This window comes from Poecilia reticulata, linkage group LG14, assembly GCF_000633615.1.
Source record: "Poecilia reticulata strain Guanapo linkage group LG14, Guppy_female_1.0+MT, whole genome shotgun sequence".
NCBI classification, from domain to species: domain Eukaryota; kingdom Metazoa; phylum Chordata; class Actinopteri; order Cyprinodontiformes; family Poeciliidae; genus Poecilia; species Poecilia reticulata.
Genome location: NC_024344.1, coordinates 26,861,476 through 26,872,200, shown reverse-complemented (window position 1 = coordinate 26,872,200; position 10,725 = coordinate 26,861,476). Strand labels below are relative to the sequence as shown.

General features: G+C 39.1%; 1 protein-coding gene and 1 long non-coding RNA gene across 4 annotated transcripts in view; one reads left to right on the top strand and one right to left on the bottom strand.

Moving 5' to 3' along the window:
* The window catches only part of LOC103476364 (uncharacterized), a 29,408-nt gene that overhangs the window by 5,219 nt on the left and 13,464 nt on the right, over nucleotides 1-10,725 (bottom strand). Inside the window, exon 2 of the long non-coding RNA XR_535454.1 lies at nucleotides 1,429-2,116. This is a non-coding gene — a long non-coding RNA (uncharacterized LOC103476364). The remainder of the gene's footprint in view (nucleotides 1-1,428; nucleotides 2,117-10,725) is intronic.
* The window catches only part of LOC103476363 (disks large homolog 2-like), a 57,749-nt gene that overhangs the window by 37,968 nt on the left and 9,056 nt on the right, over nucleotides 1-10,725 (top strand). For all 3 annotated transcript variants that reach the window (XM_008428644.2, XM_017308534.1, XM_017308533.1), the window contains exons 6-7: nucleotides 6,663-6,708; nucleotides 9,869-9,919. In XM_008428644.2, the coding sequence (XP_008426866.1) occupies nucleotides 6,663-6,708; nucleotides 9,869-9,919 (97 nt within the window). The remainder of the gene's footprint in view (nucleotides 1-6,662; nucleotides 6,709-9,868; nucleotides 9,920-10,725) is intronic.

Here is a 10,725-nt window from a genome sequence, read left to right as displayed (position 1 = left end):
TCAGTGTTAATGTCATGAGGCTGATGACTCCATGACACTTTCAATTTGACTCATTAGGATTTGATTAAGAACCAGATTTGTTCTTTGTAATTTCTGTCCAGTTAAACTATTAATCTATAAATCAATAGACAGGTCTATATAAAGATATAATCCATGTTTATGTCTCATATTTATATGGCATTAAAAGGACCTGGAACTTTGGTTTTTCCACTGAATGCTCTGGTTTGCACATTAAATGCCATGTGGGTGGTGCAGCACACCAGAAACCGACAAACACTGAAGAGAAGAAGAGCTATGATTAATGTAGTTACAGTTCTATCTATGTTTTAATGTTGCAGAGCTCAGTCGTTTGCAAATAGTTCAAAGTTTAAACTGGCATGTTGAACATCTTTTATCTGGTCATTTTGTGGAATATTTAGCAACTAGAAAATGACAAAAAATAAGAATATTTATCCACTCTGATTGGGTGCTGTTAGGCCTACAAATTTTAACTTGAATGTTCATTGCATTTTTGTAAACGCCTTTGAAAATAATTTCTATTCCCATGACTTTTTTGTTCTCTGGGAAATCATTTTTGATGATAAATACAGAAACAAGCATAACAATCAAAACATCTACAATAGTGATAGTAATATTAATAATAAAATAATAGTGCAAAGTAGCCTACAAATTCTTTGGTGGGGGGCGGTGAGGGACCTAGATAAAGGCTAGGGGGGCGCTGGCCCAAACAAGGTTGAGAAACACTGAACTACATGATCCGTCGGCAGCCAGTTTACTGCACATGTTCACATGTTTCCTTGCAACGAGGCGAGAGTCACAATTAGGCTAATAATATAATTTATGACTCGCAGACTGTACGCACAACCTCTCTTCTGCCGGCGCACAGCTTTTTCTTCTTTTTCTTTTTTGCTGGCCTGTGTTTAATTCGAATGGGTCATTAATGCGCATCTCATTCACTAGCGTCCATTGGTAGCGAAGGTAACGAATATAGAAGCAGAAAGATAAATGCGGTAATCATGACGATCCGGCTGGTCCGCTCTCAGTAGTTCAGTAACGCAGATAGACGTGAATAAACACGGCCGCTAGACTTGAAAGGGACTGGGAAGAGGAGCAGGAAGTCCAGTGCAGGGCGTAATAGAGCTCAAGAAGTAAGCTATGGAGAGCTTGATAACGATAAATAACAGATTTACTACTGTGTGCGAGACGCTGTAAAAGAACCTGGAGAGCCGCCTGCGCTCGTCGGTGCGGGGGTTAGGGGTTGCTACTATTTATTCGTTCATTCGGTTAAAAAGCCCTGGAACAATATAAACATAGCCTGAGTGGTGGATGCGAATAGGGCCTGTGAGTTCTGGAAGGGGATTGACTAAAATGCCTGCACTACATAGCATTGCGGAAACATGAATGAGACATGTGAATGTTGCGTCTTACCCCGACAGCCCGAGACGGACGTAGCGCGAGAGATCCGAGGGGAGGCGCTGATGAGCGGGCTTACAGAAGCCATGTGGAAGGAGAGAAGCTGTTGATGTGGCTGATTCAGAGCGGGGAACCGGTGGGAAGGCGATGGTGAAATGGAGAGAAGATGGACGATGAGCTGGGAGGAAATGGTGACATGATCGGCTCGTGCCAGGGCCTGAGGTGAAGAGAGACGGCCTGGGAATGTTAATGGTGGGATTAAGTGCCTGCTTGCCTAGATGGATCCTGACAAAGATGGCGAAGGAGCAGGAAACGGTGAATTGCAGCCAGGCGAGAGAGCGGCGAGAGCTGCTAAAAGTGATTGAAGCCAGGGCCAGGATAAATTCTCTTGCGATTGAGGGGGAAGAGCCGAGCATGCGATTAAGCTGCCCTAATGTCAGCAGGATCATGGGTGAAAAGACAGGGAATCACGAAGAAAAGGATCTGGTGAGATTGCTGGCTGAGAAGCTGTGGTGAGCAGCTGAACGGATTGATCGCATGTGGTAAGCGGAAAAGGCCGTGGCCAGAAGGTAGTTTTCAACTGGAGCTCGAACGATGAGTGGCCGAAGCGAGGTTTGATCCAACGCTGATAGGTCCAGGGTGAAGAGAGTGAGGCGCTGATTGATAAGGCAGGTGAGGCTTCCAGATTGAATCTGCGCCTAGGCTTCATAACATTACAAAGAAAGCGAACATAGTCAATGTTATTTTCTCAAAGAAAATGTAAAGTTAATAAGACACATACCTCATATGTATTAGGTGGCAAACTACGGCTTCTTTTTAAACAGGAGGTCTGGTTGTTATAACTTGTGCTACGTTGGCCCCACCATAGACATAATATAAGGGTAGACCCCGCATTGGCTGCACCCCGCATTGGCTGCTCCGGCGCAGGAAATACGGCGGCCATCTTGGAGCGGTCGTCCCTCCTACTTTGCTCAACCAAAACAACAGAAGATGCCTCAGCACTGAGGGATATTGTTGTTCGGATCGATGGACTATTGATGTGAGGGCTCCAAACATCAATTTCACAAGTAAGATGGGCCAAACAACATTTCACAAGTAAGATGGACATATTATTGTGTATATTTTGTGATTAGAATATTACTTTACTGTATTTATGTCCACCGGTGAGATACCAGCTAATATTAGCTACAGCAGTGGTCCCCAACCCCCGGTCCGTGGATCAATTGGTATCGGGCCGCGCATGAATTAGTGAAATATTTCCGTTTTATTTATTATTTGAGTCTGGAGGATCTTTTATTTTGAAAATCCTTTAACCGGATTCTCTCGGTTAATTGCGCGCCAACACTGAGGCCACAAGCAGCGAAATGAGTAAGAAACAGATCAGATGTCTTTGGAAAGTTTCTTTGCRAAGGGGAAAAGGCCCAGAGAAGAGACAGGAGAATGGATTTATCCCGGACCGTTAGGTGAGTCCCACATTACAAGCCCGCTCTGCGTAACATGCGGCGACCGGCTGCGAATGAGACAAAGAAGCTTCAAGCTGCTTTGCCACGTAGAGACCAAGCAGGCTGTGAATATAAGCAACACTTCGGGTGTTATTGTCTCCCATCACTCCCAGATGGGACCGTCTCGTTGCAGAGAAACAAGCTCAGGGCTCTCGTTAGTCATTATTGTGAGTTACAATTTTTACGAAAGTAAAATGTTCGTTTTTGTGGCGCATCTGTATCTTATTTTGAAGGAATATATAAACATTACCATAGCGACCAGAGTCAGAGCGTTTGGGCAGTGGTCGAGAGGAGATGAGTAGAGCTTGTGAGTCTTAAGTCTGGTTTAGACAGAAAGATTTAAGAATTGTCGGCCGATTCTCCAAACCTCTGTGAGCACAGAGCTGATAAAAGCAGAACAGGTTAGATCGGTTCGTGTGTCCAAGGCAGGAGCAACACGAACCGATTCCAGTCACGAACATCCCGATTCCAGAGGATAATCCAGTAAAACCCCCAACATAGCAAACGGGAATTTAGAATAACCAAACACGGATGAAGATGTAGAAGCAACAGTGATAGTTTGTGGAGTCATTTTAAGAGATAAAAGACGTAACAAAAAGAAAAGGCGGTGGATAAAAGAGGACGGTAGCAGCCGCTCTATTTGCTGCACTATGATTTGGAGGTGAATATGTTTTTTCATAGTTAACATTTTTAACTGAATAAACATAATAATGACCTGTAGATTTAATAATAAACATTTCTACATATCATCTCCGATATCCAGCGGACTCTCAGTTGCGCGATATGTCAGCTGTTTGGGATTCCCCTCTGTTCTGACATCACCRCGCTTTTTGATTGGCTACCTGTCACATTCAGCAGGTCGTATTCTCGTTCCCAGACATGAAAAACCCCACAGGTTGCGATAAAAACTCCAAGACAACCCAAATTGGGTATATTCAGGATTTAGCGGGAACACCAACACCGCCTCACGCATTCCCCCACTCCCCCCACGGGTTGCAGCAAAATTTTCCAAGTCTTGACCAGTCCGCGGTAATAAAAAGGTTGGGGACCACTGAGCTACAGTGCTTGGTGTAATACGGGTTCAGCTCCGCTATGAAGGCTAACTGAGATTCCGTAAATCTAAAAAAATTTATTATTCTCTAACATTGTCTTAGATTATCTGACACAAGAGCCTACATTAGAAATGAAACAATGTAACATAAATTATAAAAATTTATATTATGTGTTGTACCATTCACCAGCAAAGTTTACACAGGTGGTAAAGACTATTATTTATATGTAATTCTTTCACTCTGTCAAAAGTAAGATAGCTCCCAAATCTTCCGTTTTTGTTTTGAAGGTTTCCTAAAGACACGATGTGAGGAAGAAGAGGGAAATATCTTTAAAGAGAGACGGATTCACTGTACAGCACGTGATGAGTCTCGCATTGGATTTTGGACTCAATCTCAGCTGCTAAATCTCTCTGAAGCTAGAACTCGTTGGCTGAAAAACATATACATACGTACATGCATGTATCCAATATATATTATTCAGTATTAATCATTATTTATTTGTGTTTGTATAGTTATATATATGTATTGATATTACTAAATAATTTATTAAATAAATTATGAACGGCTTTGTAATATGCTCATCATACATCAATATCAGAATATTTCATTCCTATTCTATTGTTATAGCCACTAAGCATATTTAAATAGGCTGAACTATGTATTAAAAACATACTTAAATATTATAATTGTTTATAAATGTAGCTTTGAATAGATGTTTGAATATGGTTTCCAGTAACGAAAAAGCTTGTTATGATCGATTAAATGCGCTGATACGGTACGTCATTGTGCCTGATAAACACATAACGCTGAGTGGAGTGGTGGACCGCTCCAAGATAGCCGAGCGATCCATGAGGCGTCTATTCTTATATTATGTCTATGGGCCCCACAATATGCAAGATTTCTTCTTCACCAACACACTGCACGCCTGTTCATGCACTGCTTCCTCTCACTGGTGGAGATGGTGTATTGCACTACTTAAAATCAGCCTTAAATAATGTTTCAAATGCTAAGTTCATAAGTGCTTTGTAGACATCTTGCTGTAAAACTTTAGGATAAATTAAATTAAGAAATTGAAGACTAAACAACATGGCAGAGCAATATAATATTACCACATAAAGCAAATTTTTAAAGTTTAATCGGTAATACTAATATGTCAGATCATGATTTCTTGGTTAATGTCAAGTTGTCATAACAAAGACATTTTGAATAATGTCAACTTTGTATTAAAAGCGTTATGATTTACCAAATGACACTTTATGACAACAGTTATAAATATTCATGAAGACTATTCATGTTCATGACAGGTGTTATGTCATGTTTATAACGGTGTCATGTCAGTCTTCTTCACACCCTTTCAAATAAAGTGTTACCCTAAGGGATCTTATTTCCAGAAAGCCATGCCACTTTGAATAGCTGTTTTCAATTAATCAATAATATTTGAAAATTGATCTCTAATTTATTCAGCTTAACTTTATCCAACAATGAAATGAGTATCATGATCTGATACATACATGTAAGTGCTGCAAAAAGGCAAAAACTGAAGACATCTGTAAGAAGTCAAGTATTTCACTCTAGATGACATTTTCACTACTTATTAATTGCTGTCATAGTGTATTTTTGTTGTAATTGTCTAATAATTACCAACACCCTCCCCTTTATGTTTGCTACAAAAAATTAGTTTAAGATTCATATCAATTATTACCACTGCCCTGATGATAGTAGTACTGTTTGTTGTTACTGTAATAAACAATAATCAAATAAAAAAAGTTACATTTGAATTCCTGGGGCTTAATGTGACACAGTGGTTAGAGTGTACGGTGATCTGTATACAGAGGCTACAGACTTTGATGCAGCCTTCCCAAGTTAGTCTGCCATACTCAATTCTTTTGCCGCAGGTCTTTTACTCGTTCTCTCTGAACTTTTCTCGTCAGATTACTATCAAATAAAGGACACTAGTGGCATAAAAAAATCTTTAAAATTATAGTTAGAAATTAAAATTCTGTCTTTGCTCAACTTGATTTGGTTGACATTAAAATTAGGTATCTGAATCATGTGAATACAGTTCACATTTTTTGTAGGAAGTCATCTTAAGAGCAGTTTCAGCTTCACTTTGTTGGTTTTAAATTGTTTTCTTGATGACCCACTTCTTGCAAACATCTGCTTTGTCTGCATGAAGCTGATAGCTATGCACGCATGCCACATATTTTTTCTCCTTTCAGTCATTCACTGACAAGCAAAAAAAAAAATCAGCTTTACACGAAAGCCCCCATTCTACAAGAACAAAGTTGCTGGCAGTGATTCACAACGTAAGTAATCTCAGACACACAAGCACCTCAGCACAAGTTCAGTGTAAGTAATATGGAGGACCATATTAAAGTGACAAAATGTCTTTAACTTTTGGTCTTGTTTTTATTTTTGTTGGTCTGTTTTCCATGACTCCTTCATGAGGCTTATCAGTCAACAGAAATAAGATTACTATAACACTTTTTTATGTTATTTTGACATATGACCCACTTTTCCACTCAGTCATTGTAAGGACCGTTACATTTGTTTTTGTATTTGTTTTGGTTGCTCCTGCTGGCTAGATATTTCTGTAAGGCTAAACTTGTGGGTGAGCTGTCTCCAACCTATTGAATGTGTAGCTGTTCCCTTTCCTTTTTATCTTCTGCAACGGATCTCTTTGGATGATCTATAGGACATCGTGGGTATAGGTGATGATGGGTACGGGACAAGAACATTCAGTAAGTTGGTTTAGAGAGGATTTCTCACCTCGGCCACTTCAAAGTTACTCACTGTACGTCAGGGGTGCCCCAAGTCAGTCCTGGAGGGCCGGCATCTTGCATATTTTAGTTCTCTCCCTGGTGGCAATGACAGCATGTCAATGCTTAGACCATCTAACGAGCCATCATTGGATCCAGTTGCGTTAAACCAGGGAGACAACTAAACCATGCAGGATGCCGGCCCTCGAGGACTGACTTTGGGCACCACTGCTGAACATAAACATTTTTGTCTCAGCATGTCTCTCCTTTCTGTATTCCTGCATGCTGTAGCAGTTCATTTTTTACTGTTTTATGTTGGACTGTCTGTCAAAGTGCAATTCTCATCTAAAGTTTGGAGTGCGTGAGACCTTGTTCTGTTCTATTTTCTTTTTACCATAATTTTTACCCAAAAGTGTTGATCTATTGATAATTTTTGGTCCCAACTTTGTTTATTGGTCTGTTAGGTAGCATTTCTAAAAGGTTAAAAGAGGTGAAAGATATTATTTTCCATAGAAAACACTGCCAAGCAGGTAGAATTTCTTCTTTTTTCAGTAATTCATGAAAAGAATGTAATCACATAAAAATACATGAATTGTTTTTAAGAAGTAACATCCTTCTTCCGCTTATCTGGAGTCGGGTCATGAGGCTAGCAGCCTAAGTAGGGATGCCCAGACTTCCCTCTTCCCAGCCTCTTGGGTCAGCTCCTCTGGGGGAATCCCAAGGCSTTCCCAGGCCAGCCGAGAAACATAGTCCCTCCAGTGTGTCCTGGATCTTCTCCTGGGCCTCGTTCAGGTGGGACGTGCCTGGAACACCTTACCAGGAAGGCGTCCAGGAGGCATTCTAACCAGATGCCTGGGCCACATCAGCTGGCTAAGAAGTAACATAAGATGTTTTATTCAGTTTCTCAACCTTTTTTGGGCCAGCGCCCCCCCAGCCTTTATCCAGGTCCCTCACCGCCCCCCACCAAAGAATTTGCAGGCTATTTTGCACTGACCATAATTTTATCATTAATATTACTATCACTATTGTAGATGTTTTGATTTTTATGCTTGTTTCTGTATTTATTATCAAAAATAATTTCCCAGAGAACAAAAAAGTCATGGGAATAGAAATTATTTTCACAGGCGTCTAAGAAAAATGCAATGAACATTCAAGTTAAAATTTGTAGGCCTAACAGCAGCCAATCAGAGTGAAAAAATATTCTTATTCTGTCATTTTCTAGTTGTTAAATATTCCACAAAATGACCAGATAAAAGATGTTCAATATGCCAGTTTAAACTTTGAATTATTTGCAAATGACTGAGCTGCAATCCATTAAAACATGGATAAAACTGTAACTACATTAATCATAGCTCTTCTTCTCTTCAGTGTTTGTCGGCACCCACATGGCATTTAATGTGCAAACCAGAGCTTTCAGTGGAAAAACCAAAGTTCCAGGTCCTTTTAATGCCATACAAATATGAGACAGAAACATGGATTATATCTTTATATAGACCTGTCTATTGATTTATAGATTAATAGTTTTACTGGACAGAAATTACAAAGAACAAATCTGGTTCTTAATCAAATCCTAATGAGTCAAATTGAAAGTGTCATGGAGTCATCAGCCTCATGACATCAACACTGACATGAAAAATAATATTGAAGAAATAAATATATCAAATCTAATTAAAAACATAAGTGATCAGTTCTTTACTGTTATGTCTGTAAGATATATCTATTCTCAGTATTAGATATGGTCTCAACAAACCCATGGCACTTCAACAATATTATTTTACCTTTTATCTGGAAATAGTGTCTGTTTATTCTTGCCATACAGTTTCTGTATTAATTATTACTCTAAAGGTCTTGCCATACCAGTTTATTCCTCTGTATTTACTTTAGTTTCTTAGTTTATTCTTGCATTTTGTTCTTCAATCATTTCCATTTAGTTTAATTTGATTAGTATTATCCTCTCTTGGTTTATTGCTATGTCCACTTTAGTTTCTTTCCTGTTGCTAAATTTATTTTATCGTTTATTGACGCTCACCATCAGTAATCTCATCACCTGCTGTGCTGCCTAATCTTTTTTCACTGTTCAGCGTCGGATTCTCTGTTTTTATGCCATAATTCACATCTAGTTCGTCGCTCTGTTTTATGTCCCGCTTCTCCTGTTTCAGAGTTTTGCGCAATGTGCGCGTCTTTTTTTTTTTCCCCTAAGGAGCAGGGCGGTCGGGAAGCGTATCGATGGGGAAAAGGCAGACTGACATAAACATTTTAAAACAGAAACAATTTCTGCATTCTGATTATTGAAATTTAAAAGTGCTGTGTTGTTCTATCACCCCCGTTTCATACCGGACCACTTACAGCATCGTGTTAACGCTATAAAATGAACGCTCTCTATTGTGGTATCACCCATGAAGGGATTTCTTGATTTAAATGGGTTCATTTTTCAGAGGGATACAAAGGTGAGGGTATCGTGATTTTAGCTACCAGTAGCAGGAGAGCGGAGCTGCGCCAAGAAGCTAACAGAAACTGAAGAGCCTTAATGTGGATTTTTAACCTCTTAAAAACCTGCCTAACGATCTGGAGCAAATATTTCAGCTTAAACTTTTCGTGCATAGTGGTCACTACAGTGGACAGCTATCTAAAAGCCATTTCCTTGTGCTTCTTGTGGATTTTTATGTTATAAATGCACACAGACCACTGAAGTGGACACTAATATATCATAAAATACACTATCAACTACTGGCCGTCTGCTGCAAATGCAATAAATTATTTTTGTTAAATCCAATATGGCCGACAGACAAAAAAGCATGCCAACAGACCCTGTGCCTACTGTAGATGACTCTGGCAAGTTAAAAAAATATTGTGACATCAGATAACCCCTGAAGAGCAATACTACTGATGTATTTTTCAAATAACTTTGTATTTGGGGAAAATTACAATTGATTACCTAAAAAAATAAAATAAAAGTTTTTTACAAAATTTTTTCCCTACCTTTTTTTATGCCTTAAGAAAAAAATAAATCCTGAAAGATTTTTCATGCATAATTAATACGTGAAAGGGTTCAATCTGTTTTTTCAAATGACATGACTCTTACTTCTTGAACATTTTTCAATTGTGGGGAAAAGTTCTAATGTTTTTCTTTTTATCTGACCAGGAAGTCAAGATGATGCAAGTCTCTCCTATGAATACGTGCTACACCAAGAAAGTGAGTGGATTGTCTGAAAAAGGAAAAAAATAACAAATTCTCAGTAGGAAATTCCCCTAAAAGAATCTTAATGTAGTTTTAATGTTGAATTATGGTCATTGCAATAGACTGGATGTTCTGTTATTTTTGTGGGAAATATTTGAGTGTTTTTGGTGTTGAATCCTGAAACATAAGACGTTGTCAGTTGCTATGGCAACGAGTCTGCGAGTAGTTGAGCCGAGACTGAGGGCGAGAAAGATGTAGCTTCGAGTCCTACTTCAGCGGTTTTTTTGATTTGTTTTCCCTTTGCTGTGGAGCACAGCACCAAATTAATAATACCTACCTTTCCAAGTTTCATTGACTTAACGGATTTATTCTACTGTGGCAGAGCGACTATGGATGTCATGTAAAAGCATAGCGTTTTTGCCCTCCAGGGTTGTGTGCATGTGCGAAATTTCCGGATGTAATCAACAGCATACTTTTAAATCTGACGCCGATTAAGTCAGTGCCTCATCAGCTATGAACCTCACTGCATGTCCCTGATATATATATACACTGCTCAAAAAAAACAAAGGGAACACTCAAATAACACATCCTAGATCTGAATGAATGAAATATTCTCATTGAATACTTTGTTCTGTACAAAGTTGAATGTGCTGACAACAAAATCACACATAAATCACCAATGGAAATCAAATTTATTAACCAATGGAGGCCTGGATTTGGAGCCACACACAAAATTAAAGTGAAAAAACACACTACAGGCTGATCCAACTTTAATGTAATGTCCTTAAAACAAGTCAAAATGAGGCTCAGTATTGTGTGTG